Source organism: Leopardus geoffroyi, chromosome C2, assembly GCF_018350155.1.
Source record: "Leopardus geoffroyi isolate Oge1 chromosome C2, O.geoffroyi_Oge1_pat1.0, whole genome shotgun sequence".
Taxonomy (NCBI): Eukaryota; Metazoa; Chordata; class Mammalia; order Carnivora; family Felidae; genus Leopardus; species Leopardus geoffroyi.
In genome coordinates, this window is record NC_059333.1 from 150,182,202 (window position 1) to 150,200,663 (window position 18,462).

At 41.3% G+C, this 18,462-nt stretch overlaps 1 protein-coding gene across 3 annotated transcripts in view; it reads right to left on the reverse strand.

The window, feature by feature from the left end:
- Positions 1-222: 222 nt before the first annotated feature.
- The window catches only part of CTNNB1 (catenin beta 1), a 41,262-nt gene continuing 23,022 nt past the window's right edge, over positions 223-18,462 (reverse strand). For 2 of the 3 annotated variants that reach the window (XM_045436435.1, XM_045436437.1), the window contains 15 exons: positions 13,271-13,331; positions 12,611-12,838; positions 12,143-12,396; positions 11,779-12,017; positions 11,489-11,690; positions 10,028-10,172; positions 6,884-6,987; positions 6,467-6,805; positions 6,043-6,201; positions 4,474-4,593; positions 3,737-3,887; positions 3,530-3,651; positions 2,547-2,607; positions 1,295-1,515; positions 223-989 (listed from right to left, as the gene is read on the reverse strand). In XM_045436435.1, the coding sequence (XP_045292391.1) occupies positions 1,307-1,515; positions 2,547-2,607; positions 3,530-3,651; positions 3,737-3,887; positions 4,474-4,593; positions 6,043-6,201; positions 6,467-6,805; positions 6,884-6,987; positions 10,028-10,172; positions 11,489-11,690; positions 11,779-12,017; positions 12,143-12,396; positions 12,611-12,838; positions 13,271-13,283 (2,346 nt within the window). In that variant the 5' untranslated portion in view covers positions 13,284-13,331 and the 3' untranslated portion in view covers positions 223-989; positions 1,295-1,306. The remainder of the gene's footprint in view (positions 990-1,294; positions 1,516-2,546; positions 2,608-3,529; positions 3,652-3,736; positions 3,888-4,473; positions 4,594-6,042; positions 6,202-6,466; positions 6,806-6,883; positions 6,988-10,027; positions 10,173-11,488; positions 11,691-11,778; positions 12,018-12,142; positions 12,397-12,610; positions 12,839-13,270; positions 13,332-18,462) is intronic. The other variant, XM_045436436.1, reaches the window with a different exon arrangement.

An 18,462-nucleotide genomic window follows, 5' to 3' on the forward strand; every position in this document is an offset into this window, starting at 1 on the left:
CTTATCCGGCTTTCAGTTTTGTTCTGTGTAGCCCAGACTCCATCCCACGCCTCTGAACGGAGGTTTCCCTGGCACATGATCCCATCTGGAGGTAAGGCACTCTATTTCACTAAAACTTAAAATTATTGCACCATGTGTGTGTTCCTCAGGATGAAGCTGAATAAGCTAATAAATATCCTCACAAACCATTCAATGACAAGGAAAAAAAGGCTGACACAGTCGAATGAATTAAAAGTTTAATTCTGAACCATTTTTATAACCGCATTTTCTCTTGAAGCATTGTATCACAGCAGGTTACAACAACTTTGGGATAAAAGGCAAATGGTAAACTGTCCAAAACAAGGTTCCAAATAACACCTCTTACTGATTTACCCTACCCATACATATCCCAAATAAAGTTTTTGATCAAAAACATGAAATAGATCCACCTGCTTATTTTAAGCATATTAAAAAGGAAACTAATTGGACCATTTCTATTTGTCTATTTTATACAAAAAGGCTACACAATGTTACACTTTATTCAGATTACAATTAGAGTGATTATGAATTAGTGTTCTACACCATTACTCAATTCTTAAAAATTAGAAATTGCTGTAGCAGTATTCACTATAACTTAACACTACGAGAGACTTAAAAAACTAACAGTTACTGCAAAAAAAAATTAAAGAGCTACTTCAAAGCAAGCAAAGTCAGTACCATTACAGATATTTAAAAAAAAAAAAAAATTTAACAAGCAAGGCTAGAGTTTGATAAATTCCATATCTTGTGATCCATTCTTGTGCATTCTTCACTTCTTGAGTCACTCCCAAAATCCATTTGTATTGTTACTCCTCGACCAAAAAGGACCAGAACAAAAAGTTTACTTCAATTGTTCCCATAGGAAACTCAGCTTGGTTAGTGTGTCAGGCACTTTCTGAGATACCAGCCCACCCCTCGAGCCCTCTCAGCAACTCTACAGGCCAATCACAATGCAAGTTCAGACAATACAGCTGTATAAAGAGAGAAAGGCTGCTATTAATGTTTAAAACAGCAAATGTTACTCATTTGAGTATTAAGTTGCAAAGCTGTGGCAAAAAACATTAAAGTTAATAACTTCCACACATGACCACTTAACAACCAGAAATCTGAGAACATTCAAATGTTCCAAGACATCTCCTTTCAAAGTACGTATCTGTTTCTGTGGCAGATTTACAAATAGGCCTAAACCACTCCCACCCTACCAACCAAGTCTCTCTGAAGTTCTGTAGGCAGAGTAAAAGTATTTTACCCAAACTGGCTTTTTTTAACTTCTTACCTAAAGGATGATTTACAGGTCAGTATCAAACCAGGCCAGCTGATTGCTGTCGCCTGGAGGCAGCCCATCCATGAGGTCCTGGGCGTGCCCCAGATCTGGCAGCCCATCAACTGGATAGTCAGCACCAGGGTGGTGGCCACCCATCTCATGCTCCATCATGGGGTCCATACCCAAGGCATCCTGGCCATATCCACCAGAGTGAAAGGAACGGTAGCTGGGATCTACAGGAGTCGGGGTGGGGGGTGGCAACAAAAGGGGCAAGGGACACAGAGAAAGAGGAGACAGACATTAACGTTAACACTGAAGCCTGGGCCTTCGATGTCCGCGAGCTGGTCAGAAAGCAGGCCTTTCTAGCCTCTTCAGCTTCTTCAACCAAGTAATTACTCAGTGCCAGGCCACCCACGGGGCTATAAAGTCTGTTTCCACCAGAGGCAGACCAGCAAGTTCTAACCACACCATCAGCTTACCACGGAACATTCTGTGTTTGCCTAGGCGGAGACATAAAACCCCTGAGGGGGACAGCCAGCAGTCTACTACTGCGCATGTGACCGCCCAGTATCAAGAAGTCACAGGCAAGAGATGAAAGCAAAAGCCAGGAGGTCTGGCGGATGTAATCTACCTGTTGAAAAGTCCAGTGAAACAGAAGTACTGTGAAAACTCAGGCTGTTGTTTCCAGTGAAACTTTTATATTAAGGGCTGACATTACAGATCTGCCAACAGAAGATGCCTATGAGCTTTAGTGGTCTAATAATTAGGAAAAGCCAGATGAGATAATAAATACAAAGTGAAGAGCTGTATTTACTCGCGGTGTCTGCCACGCTCCATCTCCATTACCCAGATTCGAATGAGTTTTCTGGAAAACCCCCACACTAGAATGATGTAGACCCACGCCAGATCTGAACCTGGGGCCACCGTTCCCTCTACTCTCGCTTCCTGGGTGGGCTGTATGGATGTATAGATTCTCTGACAAAAAAAAGCACGTACAAAGGCAACCTGTGATATGTGTCACTAGTACTGGGCGTCTGCAGTGCAGGCGATTTGTTAATGTCGTCTGCTCGTGGTGGGGCTCAAAATTCCCCAGGCTCTGAGAAAGATACCGCTGCCGACTCTGGAATTTCAGAAGTGCCTTTAACTGCTGCCACTACTTTCCTGCCAACGCTGGTTTCCCAGATGAGCAAACCAGCTTTTCTGATAAAGCTTAACTTGAACCTTAACTTGACCTGGAGTCAATCGGGAAATAAGAGACACATACCATCCTGACGATATCCAAGGGGCTCTCCCTGGGCACCAATATCAAGTCCAAGATCAGCAGTCTAGATAAACAGGTACAAGGCAAGGAAGCAAAATGAAAATTCTGAACTTAGGTATGGTAATATTTTGAGAACACACTTATTTTCACATTATAGAAGGAACAAAGAACGCACAGAAATACTTGAAACTCTACCCTCAAAGAGTAACTACCGACACCTAAAGCAGCATGTTTTGTCATTGCACACAGCATTAAAAATAGTCACTAATTTATTCTTTCAAGCAAATATAACCGTAAACACAATCGTCAAAGTGTCTACCCCCAATAGGAGTTGCTGACAAACAGAATATTCTACATGAAAGAAGATTTTTAGCTTGAACAGCTGGAAGGAGACTATGAGAGGAACAGGCTTGGGGAAGTTCAGAGCTCAAGTTGGAACACGTTAAGACTGCCCATTAAAAGCCCAACTGACAAATTACTCACTGTTTGGCAATCTGCTTTTTTCTTCTCTTTTCTTTTTGTAACCTAATAATCTATAGGCTCTCTTTCCATTCTTATAATCCACTGTACAACTATGTAACATCACTGAATGAACTTCCAGGGTGGTTCTAATGTTTTAAGAACACCTCTGTAATGAGGCCGAATGCTGAAGACAAATTCACAGAAAGAGAATCAATAAATTAACCTCCAACTACAGTATTTAAGAGGGTTCCTCTTTCCTTAAAAGGAAAAAATTCCCTTTTGAAAAAGATACTTTAGCCGGATAACTTTTTCATCCGTCTCCCTCACGAATTCTAATGTCAATAAGCAGTATGACTTGTTTGTTCTGAATAGGCCGTTTCAAGCTGTGGTTCTTCCTCAGCAGCTGCTAAGGCAGCGGAGAGAACGAATATTCAAGCCAAGGACGCAGTCAAGGCAAATAAACGTGTACAAGTATTTGGAGGGGAAGCCACACGCTACCGAAGAAACGCGTCCACACGGCCTACCTCATTCCAAGCCATTGGCTCCGTTCTGAAGAGAGAACTGGTCAGCTCCACCGAAAGCCGCTTCTTGTAGTCCTGGGGCTTGTCCTCAGACATTCGGAACAAAACAGCAGCTGCGTATGTTGCTGGGAGAGGAATAAAGGTCCCTGAGGAAAAGCTGAGGCTTTCTGGTGTGCACCGGCTAAAGGTTGTGGTTCCGTTTCGACTTACCCACACCTTCGTTTCTGGAGTGAAGGAGCTCTGTCAGAGGAGCCGTGGCTCCCTCCGCTTCAATGGCTTCCGCAGCCTCCTTGTCCTGAGCAAGTTCACAGAGGACCCCTGCGGCTACTCTTTGGATATTTTCAATGGGAGAATAAAGCAGCTGGGGAGAAAAACACAAACAAATCCGAATTAAATCTAAAGGAAAAACACGGCAGGCACCCCACCGGAGCGCAAGTATTCCCTGTTCAGAGAGAAGATGGCCTTTGCGCTTCTGGTGTTAAATCCTATTCCTCTAACTTCCTGTCCTCAGGCAGCTGGTTGATGCTCCGGAGCACTGGTTTTCTAGAGCAATTTCAGCCTCAAACTCTCTTCTCCAAACTCCTGGATTGGGCGATCCAGGAGGTAGCTGGACGCCTGTGCTCTGGCAACTGTGACCGGCTCTCCTCCCTCCAAACCTCAGCACCCCTGAAGTGGAGTATGAAGTCTCTCTCTTCTTCAGGCTCTAGTGTTTCCCCTACTACCCAAGAAAAACAAAGGGACTTTTAATAAAATAAAATGCACTCAACCGAAAGGACACTACACACGGAGATTCCAATTGTCGTGCTCTGGCAAGGGGCATGAACAGAGCATGTTGTCATTTTGGAACTGGAGATAGTAGAGGAAAAGCTGCCCCTAACTTGGTCCCTAATTTTCCGAAATTTTATGGACACATAAAATCTAGACTGCCTCACATAAAACCAACATACCTGCACAAACAATGGAATGGTATTTAGTCCTCTGATTACGATTCGGTTGTGAACATCCCGAGCTAGGATATGAAGGGCTCCGGTACAACCTTCAACAATTTCTTCCATACGGACTCCCTCCTACCAAAAGAAACATGGTTAACAAATAGGGCATTCTCATCTCTAAAGTTTTTCTGTTCTGAGTCACAATTCCTAAGCTGATTATTCACAGTATACACCCAAAGTTCCCCAAAATTTGCAATTAGTCTAGGAATGAAGGAGGATTCCAAGAAGTTGAACGTCACTGGGGGGTAGGGGGCTCCTGATGGCACTAATTCCAAGTTGTACCCCTCCCCGCAAACACATACAACACACAGGAATTACAGCTTCGATGTACTCCGACAATCAAGACACCAACTTCAGGTGAAAGGAATACATGAAGATACACAAAGATGGGAAAGTAATGTGCAGACTGACAAATGCTTTTCTTCCACATGCTCCATTTCTGTATATCTATGTGTATTTCATGAAAACCTAGCAAAGTTTTATCACCAACTGCTAAAATTCTATTGAGCTGTCAAGTGGAAAATCCACTCCTCACCACCTCTAAGACTATCTGACTGGTAGTCTTATAGAAGAAGGAAGTTAGCCTTTGCAAAACGTTAAGTACTGTTTCCCTGTTTCTGAGTTTTAAAAAAGGTTAGAATTCGGCTTTTATAAACAACTTGATTTTTATAAAAACACAAGATACTCCTTTCTTCCTAGAGAAAAGATGTAAAATAAAAGGTACCTTTTGCATTCTTTTAAGCCACCTCATGGAGACAGGCCAATACCAAAAGTAATGAATGGCGAAAGCCAAGCCCAGTAATGAGTGCATACACATAACAACTACCAATAAGAGATTCCCAAAATCTGTGCTGGTAGGCTCTTGTTTTCTAAAGTGACCTAATTAAATAAGAGAAAGCTCTTTGAAGGCTTGAATCTTAAAATAAATTCTGAGGAATAAATTCTACAGTGTCTTCAGATACTTGTAACAAAGCTAGTTTTTAAAGACTGCAAACCTGACATGGAAAGCTTTAGGTTGAGCTTATGGGTAAATGCTACTACTACTTCTTGAAATTTCTTAGTATTCTTAGGTCTGTGAAAACAGTTTAAACCATCCCTGGAAGAGACAGTCAAAGGTATGTTAAATATTTACAGGCAAAACTCATGTTACAATGGGGAATGAGAGGCTCTGAAATCAGATGGACTTGGATTCAAACGATGGTTCTGCTACTTCCTAAGAAGGTGACCCTTTGTATGCATTAAATGAAAACACTGCAAGAAGCACCTAACCCCACAGCAGGACCCCACACCCTGCTCTCTTTGTAAGACTGACGATCCAAGGAGAGGTCAAAGGCAACAGCACGAGGGGCCACATTATTCCCGATCTTCTCTGCAGCCAGGGACAGGTCACAGTTTTTTTAAATCATTAGCAAACAGCCCCTCAGGCTAGAAGATCAAGGGAACCAATGACCAAAGAAGTTCAGGATCCCATGAATTTATGCATTCCTTTTAAATAGCCAGGTGTCACTGCTAAGATTTACCTACCACAAACTGCTGCTGCGTTCCGCCCATAGATGTGCGGCGCTGGGTATCTTGATGGGCACGAACCAGCAACTGAACTAGTCGTGGAATGGCACCCTGTTCACGGAGAGGTGCGTGATTTGCTGGACAAAGGGCAAGGTTTCGAATCAATCCAACGGTGGCCTGTAGATAAGAAGAATAAAGAGCGGGCATGTAACTCAACAAAATCATTTTCTTAGCCTAAAATTCCCACCACACTAACTCTACTGGTATCACCTGAAAGTAGCACAGACTTCACAAACACTTCGGAAGCCCACCCCGGCCACACTTCCTATTTACTAAGGGACAGGATTCGTACTTGTTAATCCCTCATGCCTAGACAACCATCCAATAGCTAGAGGTGGTTCATGTCCAATTCTGCAACCTACTATTGTGACAGACAGTTTACCTTTATCAGAGGCCAATGGGATGGTGGGTGCAGGAGTTTAACCACAACCGGTAGTCCATAGTGAAGACGAACAGCATTCTGGGCCATCTCTGCTTCCTGGTGTCGACTGGTCAGATGACGAAGAGCACAGATGGCAGGCTCGGTGATGTCCTCCCTGTCACCAGCACGAAGGACAGTACGCACAAGTGCCTCTATACCACCCACTTGGCAGACCATCATCTTATTCTTATAATTATTGCAAGTGAGATTAGAAAGAATTCCAGCTGCACAGGTGACCACATTTATATCATCTGAGCCCAGAAGCTGAACAAGGGTCCCAAGAAGACCTTCCATCCCTTCCTATGGACATAAAAACAAATGCTCAGTACATATTCATCTTAATTCTATCACCAAGGCACTGGCATATTCAAAATTTACCTGTTTAGTCGCAGCATCTGATAGATTCCTAAGAGTCCAAAGACAGTTCTGAACGAGACGTTGACTTGGATCTGTCAGGTGAAGCCCTAAAGCTTGCATTCCACCTAGAATATGAAAAAAGATCTAAGGCAATGGCCATTAGCTGGCAATTCCTATCAGCACTAAGTGTGTTTTCTAGTCTTAGAGGGTGTCCCTCTTCACTGCCAAAGCTTAGCCCCTCTAAGTCCTTTATTTGTTTTCATTTGCTAGGATGGTGCTCAGTTTCCCCTTCTTTTCCCATTCACCTCAACTAGTGGTAACTTCTGTCAAATACCCAATGTGGAAAAAGCCTTCTCTATCTCCACTCTCCTCCTTACGTAATTTTACTTTCGTCCATTCAATCATCTCAAAAATATCCACCTAAATAAAATCAGACCATTTTGAGCTGGAGCTGTACCAGTGAGCAAAATATTGCATGGCCCCTTCTCTCATAGAGCTCACTCATGGTCTAGCTGGAGGCAGACAATAAACAAATATACAATTAATAAGCTGAAACTACACAGTGTGTCAGATGGTGCCAAGTGCTATCACGAAGAAAACCCCACAAGTGTCGGGGGGTGGGTGCCCTACAATTTCAAGTAGGGTAATTAGGTCACCTCAGCGTGAAGGTGACATCTGCGCAAAAATATGGAGGAGGACCAATCCTAAAAGGTACTGGAACTCCAGTTTATTACCAGGAACCATATGAAAATGACGGACTCCAAACCGTGTGACCCAAAGGTTCATAACCTTCTGCCATTCAGGACCCTAAGGAAGAGCATTTGTACTGGCGGTGGAGAGTAAACGGACGCTCAATTCCTCACTCACTGGCTTAACTTCACCCATCTTTCTCCTAATGTAGGAGATACTTTCCCTTGTCTCCTTGTTCATCTCTTCAGGTCTGTTTTATTTTACGTTTCAGGTAGGCTCCACACCCAGTGTGGGGCCTGAACTCATGACCTGGAGATCAAGAGTCGCATGCTCTACTGCCAGCCAGCCAGGTGCCCCTTTTCGTGTCTCTCTTAAAGTTAAGTCTACCTCCCCTAGGAGACAAGCATCATCCCTATCTGGCTGCTTCCTCCTAGCAGCTCCAGCTACTAACAGAGACCTGCCACACGGCTGATGCTCAAGACCTGCTCCGTGCCTAGATCCCCCTCCTCCACCTTCTCTCCTTCACAGATTTCATTCCCTCCCTTTACTATTCACACGAACAGGGTGGATTTGACCCCAAACGTCTCCTCAGAATACCCCGCAGACTTCAAAAACACGTAGACCTGCTCATTCGGCAGGTCTCAGGTAAGAGTCCACGCAGATGACTTTACGGCATGCCCCCTCTTCCCCCCTACACTGAGAGGTCAACTCCCAAATCTCTAGCCCCGTCTCCCCCTGCATCTCTGTGCCATACATAATCCAGCTACCTACTGGCCTTCCAGTCACTCTATCTCAGCTTCTTAAATTACCTTGTTCCAAAAATTAACCAATTCATTCTGGTAGCTCCATTTAGGATATTCTCCCCACCACAAATCACTTCTGGTTGCCCTTTAGCCCCCAAGTTATTACATTTATGGGTGCTATCAGAAGCCTCAAAACAGTCATTCTTTCTATTTTTCATACCAAAACAGAAGTTTGTAACACAGCTCGGTGGCCTGATCTGCTTGCTTTTGGCCAAACTGTCATACATTGTTAATATTAATAATCCAAACACCTCACTGTGATGCGATGCCACTGCTTAACAGCCGCTAATAGCTTCTCATTACCTCTAAGACAAAGGCCAAATTCTTTAGCATAACCTGAAGGAACCCTTTAGAATTTGGATCCCACCTAGCACTGCAAACTGACCTATTCTACATCTGTGGTTCTAAAGCTAGGAAAAAAACAAACCATGAATAAACATACATGTTACAGGGGCCTAGAAATGTCTTGCAATATATGGCCCTTGCCTAGCCCATCAACCTCATCCTGGGTCCTGGGCTACTCATCCATTATTCATTAAATTCAAGTTACACTTCCTCTTTAGCACTTAGAACTCAACAATCTCTTTCTTACCATCAGGACATAGCATAGGGTTCTTTTCTCTGCCCGGAAAACATCTAATCCCCACTTCTCATATGGCTAATAGGTACCTTCTCGTCCTGCAATCTCATTTTACATCCCTTTCTCAGAGAAGCTCCTCTCTCCCCTTTAATTCTGATCACTACTTACTGTTCCTTTCTTCTCTGATACTCATTCTAAGCTGTTAATGCCCCCATTTTTTGCATATTTTTGTCACCCTCAACAGAATGGAAGAATAAACACAGGGACCATATCTGCTTAGTTATCCAGTATATACCACGTGCTTATTCCAGTGCTTAAGACATAGGTGCTGAATGTTTTCAGAATGCACAAATGAACATCAGAATAACCTGGCTAACTTTTTAAAATAATGACCTTGTCATTCCACTCCAAGGATCCTGAGTAAGTCCAAAACTCTGCATTTTCCTCAAGTACTCATATTTCTGGAACGGCTGGGCCAGAATTTCATCCCCTTATTCTAGATAAACCCAGCCACACCTGTCTGTCTCAGTGCCAGCCAGCTATCCTGGGCAACCATAATGCCCCTTTCTCCCACAAATTCTCAAATGAAACTACTCTCAACAAGTAAAGGAGGCGTTACTAACCCTACACTTCATTCCAGGTATTTTCTTCTATTAAATGCTTTCATATTTTTCCCCTTCCAGTTCTGATATGAAACTTGGTTTGAGAGTCCAGGTAGATACTGCTAAGTGAGTTACAGAAAGAACTGATGCTGGGTAGTTGCAGAGTAACTGTATCCTCATGATAAAAAAACAAAAGGCTGTGGCTCGTCCACCAATTCCTCTCCTTTGCTACCAACACGCACAACAGAAACTACCAAGTATTAGCCATCATTTTCGATGGGTAATAACAACTCTGCCTAAACTGGCCTAGGCTTAAACAGCACCAGTGCAGGTGTTAAGCAACACATACACTTTAAATGCGGTCTTGGCTGCAGACTGAATAGAACCGTCTAGTTTCAGCCCATTAAGGTCAAGTTGTATTACCCTTTTCCTAAAACAAGGAATCAAATTAGAACTGCCAGATGTTGCACACGAGACTGAGAATACTTACCGGCTTCTACAATAGCTGGTTTATTACTAGAGCAGACAGACAGCACCTTCAGTACTCTGCTTGTGGTCCACAGTAGTTTCTCGTAAGTGTAGGTCCTCATTATATTTACTAAAGCTTGAGGTCCACCACTAGCCAGAATGATCAGCTAGAAAGACATGTATATACTGTTAATCACAAAATTGTCATCATATGCCCAAGAAAACAACCAACCTATTTTTATTATACAAGCATGTCAGCCAGCTTGCCACTGATCTAAATGTATTCCCAGACCCCATTATCCAGATTCCCACACTGGGGCCCCATTTACCCCCTCCTTCTACAGGATTCCACTCAAATTCAGGTATCCCAATACTCCCAAGAATAGATCAACTCTGCCCCAATTTTCTTCCTCCCACACTGATCAGAACAAAACAAAACAACAGAAACCACGCTGGTGTGCGACAGTAATGCCCAGATATTATTGTTGTATCAAAGCGGAGTTGTTAAAAATGTGAACCAGAATGGGCACTTAAAACTCCTAATCCTTTGGCTCTTGGCTGTTTTCACCTTAAAATGAGGTATCATCAAATAATCATTCCTTCTTGCCCTTTACTTCCCTCCATATTCCCACCTCCAAACTATCCTGATTTTCTAAACACAAATCTCATCAGCTCATACCTTGCTAAAACTGACTGCATTTAGTCATTACTCTTTTAACATATTCTACAAGGTCCTGCAGGACCTGCCCTGCTGAGCTCAATAATCTCAACTCAAACCTTTCCTCTTCTTTACTATTGTTTCTAACTTTATTTATTTTAAGGGACAGAGAAAAGAGCGAGCACATTCAAGTGGGAGATGGGCAGAGTGAGAGAGAATCCCAAGCAGGCCCCGCACTGTCAGCACAGAGCCCAACTCAGGGCTCAATCTCACGAACTAGGAGATCATGACCTGAGACAAAATCTAGAGTCAGACGCTTAACCAACTGAGCCACTTGGGTGCCCCTTCTTTACTCTTTGTATCTCTTGAATTTCCAAAACTCATCACTCTTCTCCCTCTGTAGGGCTTTCAAAGGTGCCATTTCCTCTAATCTTCACCTAGTCTATCTCTCCTCACCCTTAAGACCTGAACGCAACCTATCACTTCCTCCAACAGGTCTCCCTGAACTTTCAAAACAGGGTTTGGTTCACTTATATGCTCTCACTGCTCCTTTACTTCCTCCAAACTCACGAATTAAATAGTAATTATATCATTTCAGTGCCTATCTCCCACCTAAGAATGAAAGTTCTGAGAGGAGTTTGCCCACTATATCCCCAACACCTAGCTTGATACATACAAACGTTTATAGAAAAAGAGATGTCCAACTTTTTTTAAGGATACACACAAAGGGTAAGGCATACAAAGAATTTGCTAGAGTCCACAGAAAGCCATGACACTGGGGTTCCCAATGCTCCATGACAACCACATTCAGAAAAATTCTTTTACCTTGCTTTCTTGGTTGCCGTAAGCTAAAATCTGAAGGCAGTCTGTCGTAATAGCCAAGAATTTAACATTTGTTTTGTTGAGCAAGGCAACCATTTTCTGCAGCCCACCAGCTAAACGCACTGCCATTTTAGCTCCTTCTTGATGCAATAAAAGGTTGTGGAGAGTTGTAATGGCATAAAATAATACAGAATCCACTGGTGACCTGGGAAGAAGAAAAAAGCCACATCAGAAATGCAGTGATGGCACTCTTCTCCTTCTTAGCTGTGAGCCTTCTGACCATGTTTTCTTACCCAAGCATCTTCACCAGGGCGGGAATGCCCCCAGACTTAAAGATGGCCAGCAAGCCCTCACGATGATGAGAAAGATTGTGCAAGGTGCCAGCAGTACAGCGAGCTGTCTCCACGTCGTTCGTATTCTGCATGGTGCGTACGATGGCAGACACCATCTGAGGAGAACGCATGATGGCGTGTCTGGAAGCTTCCTTTTTCGAAAGCTGATGGACCATAACTGCAGCCTTATTAACCACCACCTATAACGTACGGGAATTAAGAGACATCATTGGTTTTCAATACTGATATTGGATGGCTATTTTGAGGCTCCTTCCTGGAGAGTTTCCTTCAAAGCAGATCACAAGCCAGCCTCGTCATTACTGACCTGGTCCTCATCGTTTAGCAGTTTTGTCAGTTCGGGGATTGCACGTGTGGCAAGTTCTGCATCATCTTGATAGTTAATCAAATTTACAACTGCGTGTTTCAGCATCTGTGATGGTTCAGCCAAACGCTGGACGTTAGTAGGGTGAGCAGCATCGAACTGTGTGGATGGGATCTGCATGCCCTCGTCTAAAGTCTCAGGGAACATAGCAGCTCGCACTCTCTGAGCTCGCGTCATCGCATACTGACCATCAATATCTGGAAAAGATAAATTCAACACCCATTATTCCCAATTCAGCATTGTGCTGAACACGTGCTACACCAAACATATTACCGAAATGTTACCTGAAGGTAACACTGCCACCGCCCCCCTTTCTTGACACCACTTAAACTGTTACACACCGACTTCTGTAAGAAGAATTCTCAAAACTGCATTCTGACTTTCAGTAAGGCAGTAATGTAACCCCCTTACCAGCCACTTGTTCTTGAGTGAAGGACTGAGAAAACCCCTGTTCCCACTCGTACAGGACTTGGGTGGTATCCACATCCTCTTCCTCAGGATTGCCTTTACCACTCAGAGAAGGGGCTGTGGTGGTGGCACCAGAATGGATTCCAGAGTCCAGGTAAGACTGTTGCTGCCAGTGACTGACAGCTGCTTTTCTGTCTGGCTCCATGGCCATGTCCAGTTCCATCAGATCAGCTAGAAAAATCCAACAGCATTCGCATTACTGCCAAGGAAGTGTTATCTTCATTAAAAAATCTGGGATACGACCCATTGAAATATTGTTAGAAATAGTCACATGTGGAAGACAGCCAAGAATAACAATGATAGCCAGGATTAGCTCAGTGAGGAAATATCTACACTCTTAGGGAACCACCTAACAGTTACTCACTGAATTAGTGGAAGAATGGTACTGCATCCAGGCTCCAGAAGCAGTCATCCAGACTAGATTCCTGCTGGTGGCTTGTTTGCTATTTCACCAAGCCATTAGGAGGAGTGAGCAGAAAATGGAGCAAAAGGTAGCCTGACAAGTAAGCAGGGAGAGAGTAAAGCAGGGGGATCTGAGCCAGACTGGGTTAATGGCAATGAAGCAGAGCCCCAATTCAGTAACTAAAGACTTGTGATACAAACCTTGGGTAGCCATTGCCCACACAGGATTTTCAAAACCGGTGTATGGTGTGCTTCAGATACCCTGAAAGAGTTAATCAAGTCATTAGGATTTAAAATTTGCTTGTTTTTAGTATTTTTAAGCCACTACGATGGGCTGATAAATACTACCGACCGACCACATCTATAAATAGCCGCAACCCCTTTTACCATGTGATCGTGAAACCCAAACCCCACGGTCTCCTCTATACACCTCAACCACAGCTCTATCATTGGTGAAAACTCCAAGTAAAAACTCCTCTTTAACAAGCACCTCTTTTTAAGTAGGAATACAAATTATAGTTATTCAGGATGTCAAAAAGCACAATTATTGATGCAGATGAAGAAAATTTATAGTGAAAGCCAAGGTGGGGAAAAAAAAGTATTCAAAATCAATTCCTCCTTGAGTTCCCAAAAGCGTTCTCCCTTTTTAACTTCTTTCACTGAAAAACTCATAGATCTTTTTGGACAGTGGTTTTAAAAAAGATCAAATTTTCATTAAATGGTTTTTCTTTACTGATACAATACAATGCCATATAAAATACCTTTATAAAGCAAATGGATCAGAACACTGGATTTTAGATCTTTTACTAAGAAGTAACATTACTTTTCAAATGAAAGTTTGCAACACAAAAAGAATCTTTTTAGTAAATTTTTTCTAGTTCAAATTTATAGCAATGATGTATTATAAACAGAAGTATTCCTCACTGGAGTAATGTTTTATCAGTATGAAAAACTTAATCATATACATAAAAATCTTAGCATCTTTGCATTTTGGCTTTACTGTGTAACATTCAGGAAAACACTGAATCACATAGGAAACTAATTGCAAATGAGAACCGTTTGAAGGCTCATGGCCACTAGATATTCCTAATAACAAAACTTCCTTTACTACACAGTATTCCCCTAAACAAGTTTATCTTGCACTACAAATTAACATAATGGTTTACCAACACGTAAAGACATGGACTAAAACATTTACGTGTGAACTGTGTATTCTATCACCGTAAAACAGAGTTTAAGTATGTTTAATGAAAGTTGGAAACTACAGTCTAAAGTCCTATTTGCTCTATGTAAAGGAAGCATGTGTTAATTATTCCTAAAATTGCTCTTCCAGTACTAGATTTTTATAACCACAAAGGTCACTTGACACGTAAAGATGACAAGAGCTGTGGATACAACTGTTTTAGTTCCACGGTAGAAACAACTGACAATCTTTGTACAAGGCAAAATGAAGGACAGAAAATGAAGGTGATTCCTGTCAATATGAATCTTTTAAGATACTAAGCAGGATTATGTGTGTTCAATGTTTTGATTCAATAGGACTAGAGTGGGGCACAGAAACCTGAATTTTTAATGAATATTCTAGGATGCACAAGCGATCTACAGACCACACTGAGAAATACCCAAGGTTTCTGTTCACTGATACTGTGTTTTAGCTTACATTTTTCCACCTCTCTGGAAACTGAGTTCTCCACTCCAGTTTCCAGTTTATTTCCGGGAAAGGCAACTTAAAACAAGTTCTACATTGGGCTCTTCCTTTGGCCAATGCCACAGGGCTCAGAAACCAACTAGTCACTATAATACACATACAAAATATGTGTAAATCAGCTGTATAGTTACTGGTAAGACTTCTGGTCCAACAAAAAGCTACTACCAGTAGTTAAGTTTTTGGCAAGTCAAAAGTTATTCACAGATTTTTGACTATGTAGGGGGTCGGTGTTGTTCCATGTTCAAGTGTACATGGCTTCAAGGAAAAAAATATTTATAGTATTGTTTCCTTGTTGTTGATGCAAAGACAAAATATTTAGCCATGTTATTGTGTAAAATCTGTTTATATGGGATGACCTGTAGTTTGACCACAATTTATAATGATTTTATGGAAAAAGCAAGTTCATACTCCAAACTTACAATATCTATTTGTATGTTGAGGATTCCTCAATACTAATATTTTTATATACTTTAAAATTTATGCAACATACATAACAGTGAGTCTACAATCCTACGTCGTAAAGGAGGCCAAGTATCAATCCAGCAGGTTGAGAAGTAAAAAATAGGAATGAAAACGGGGATCTACATAAGCAACAGTATATATCAACTCACCTCCTACATTACACTGCAGATGAATCCAAATTTACCAAAACTATGAGAACTATTCACTAAAGAAACTGAATATACTGTCCAAAGAGATCTAGGCCAGAGTCCTGCCCAAAAGGAAAGCCTTCCTCATTCTTCTTCTGGACAGAACTTTCAGCCCAAGGATTGGCTCCTTCCACTACACCCTGTCAATCATTAGGGGTCCAATCCTAAAGCTCCCAATCAACCAAAGCTTACCAAACACATCTGGAAAGCCTTCAAGAGCAAAGGAAAAAGTTCAAGAAAGAAGTAACAGAAAAAACGCGGACTCCAGAGAAACACAGGATTTTAAAATAGGGGTAAGGGTGGGGGGAAGGAAACAGAATGTTTCAATTTACTACCCTCATAAAGATTGGAGATAATAAATTAAAAGCTCACTAGATAACCAAAGTTGAGAAAAACTCCTAGAACATAAAGGAGAAAGATATTCAAAATACAAAATAGAAGAAACAAGATGATCATCTAGGGGATCAGAGCGCCAACTAATAGGCATTTCAAAAAGAATTAGGAGAAACAAAAATGGGGAAAAGCCCATTAATACCAACTCAAGATAAAGGGAGGATAATGCTAACAAGTTATGAAGTACTAGAAGTTCCCAAATGCAGTGATCACAAACTATGGAATACATTAGGATGCTCTGTGTCCTGCCAGCTTCATCCCCACCAAGTGGTACTTTGACAAAGAAAGAGGGTTGCCAGGATCGCCAATTTATCCAGTTTAGTGAGGTAATGGACGCATGCACCCTTTTATTTTTTCTTTTTGTTAAACATATATTCTTTCCAGTTATATAATTTGTAAAGAACACCTCAAAATTTATCTTGCTACTTCTGATTTAAAATCTGTAAAGACTTAGAAAAAATATACACTCTTTATATACAATAATTTCTATCTAGGTGAAAAGTTCATTCTGATCCATATCTTACCCAAAGTGTTACTATGAGTAATTTTTCCTTCAACTTTTTTAATAGGACTACTTAAGCATTCTAGGTTTTTCTTTTTTCTCATTAGGAAAATTTTCAAATATGCAGGAAAGTAGACACAACTGTATAATGAACACCCACATTACCTATACTTAACAACTGTTAATATCAGGCAGTATTTGTGCCCACCCACAGAATAATTTCAAAGTAAACTATATACATTATTATTACTAGTAGTAGTTCATCAGGTGGCTATGAGAAGTAAGGATATTTTCTTGCATACCACAACATTACTATAGAAGATCAGCCTTACTGGCTGCTACTCCAGTTCACAATGAGTGAATTGGAGCCTCTACTTCACCCTGTGTACTTTAAATGGCCTTCTGTCAAAGTAGAGGTGAGAATTCTTGACATGATATAGGTCTCACGCTGAAGTTTACTTCTCCAGTTCCTATTAGGACAAATTATCTTAATTACCCTAGATTTCATAAAACTTGAATATTACTAACTAGGAGTAACTTTGCTATATAAAAATAAAGCAGATCTATTATAAAACCAGTTTTATACTGGCCATTCATGCTAACAATTCACTTTCCAATAACCTGTACTAAAAGAACAAAAACCAATCACTTATTCTGTTTTAAAGTAAGAAAACCCAACTCTATTTCAGGAGCATGATAAACTTATAAAAAAAATCCTCAAGGATTAAAAACATTTCTAAGTAAAATTTGTTTTGTAAATCTAAAAGCACATACATACGCATTTTTCTTGTCACTACTAATTATCTTGCCATTCACAAAATTTATACTCTCCTCAAATCTTCTGTTTAGGCACTTTTCATTTATCACTGTTTTTTGTTTTTTTTAACATTTATTTTTGACAGAAAGAGAGCGTGAGCAGGAGAGGGGCAGAGAGAGGGAGACAGAATCTGAAGCAGGTTCCAGGCTCTGAGCTGTCAGCACACAGCCCGGCGCAGGGCTTGAACCCACAAGCTGTTGAGATCATGACCAGAGCTGACGTTGGACACTTAACCCACTGAGCCACCCAGGCGCCCCTTATCACTAACAGTTTTAAATCACAACTCAATCTAGTTACTTTTCTACTTTTACTCCTCAGCTGTGTCTGTGTATATTCTGAGCGGAGTCTTCCTACACTGGTCAATAAAATATAAATATCTAGTGACACTTTTGCTCCTCCAAAATTCCTAATATTGATGCCCTTGCTATTACTTTAAATACATAGGTGTAAAATGGCTATTGGAAGAAATACGAACTGGGAAAAATTAGGACACTTCCCAAATGATCGCTTTCCTTCCTTCATTTTATGGTCTTCTCTATCTTCTACCCTACCTATAAAGTAATATATGCTTAGTGTAAAATATTTTTCTTTGTCGTTCCCACAATTAATGACATTTTGGTATATTCGGTATTTTATTAAATTTACTATTAAGTATGCTTTTATTATAAAAATATAAATATCAGAAGCGTGTGGGTGGCTCAGTCAGTTAAGCGTCTGATTCTTGATTTCAGCTCAGGTCACTGTCTCACAGTTCATGGGATCCAGCCCCACGCATCGGGCTCTGTGTTGACAGAGCAGAATCTGTGTCAGATTCTCTCTCCCTCTCTTCCCCTTCCTCCTGCCCCCCATAAATAAACTTAAAAAAGGTATACACACACACACACATATATAAATCAATTTCTTATTCCTTACTGTAGACACTACATATGTATATATATGCATGTATATATATAAATCAACTCCTTATTCCTTATTGTAGATGCCTAAAAGTGTTTTCATTTGTATCATATATCTGTACTATAATTAGCCAAATCTCCTATTCTTGAATAGTTTGTCCTCCCCCATTTAGTTTGCTACTCAAACAATGCTGAACAAACACGTTTGCATATAAATAATTCTCTTTAGCTTCTTCCACTTCCCTTCCACATGAGGACTGCTAAAAGGGTAAAAACTTTTAGGGCCTCTGATACACAGCTCCAAAAGACTGATGGAGCATAAACTGATACAATTTTCAGAGAAGGCCCCGTATGAGAGGCCAGCCTATCGAGGTGGAGCAGCATCAACTGTTACCTCAGGACATCCTGTAGCAGCTATGTCCTCCCA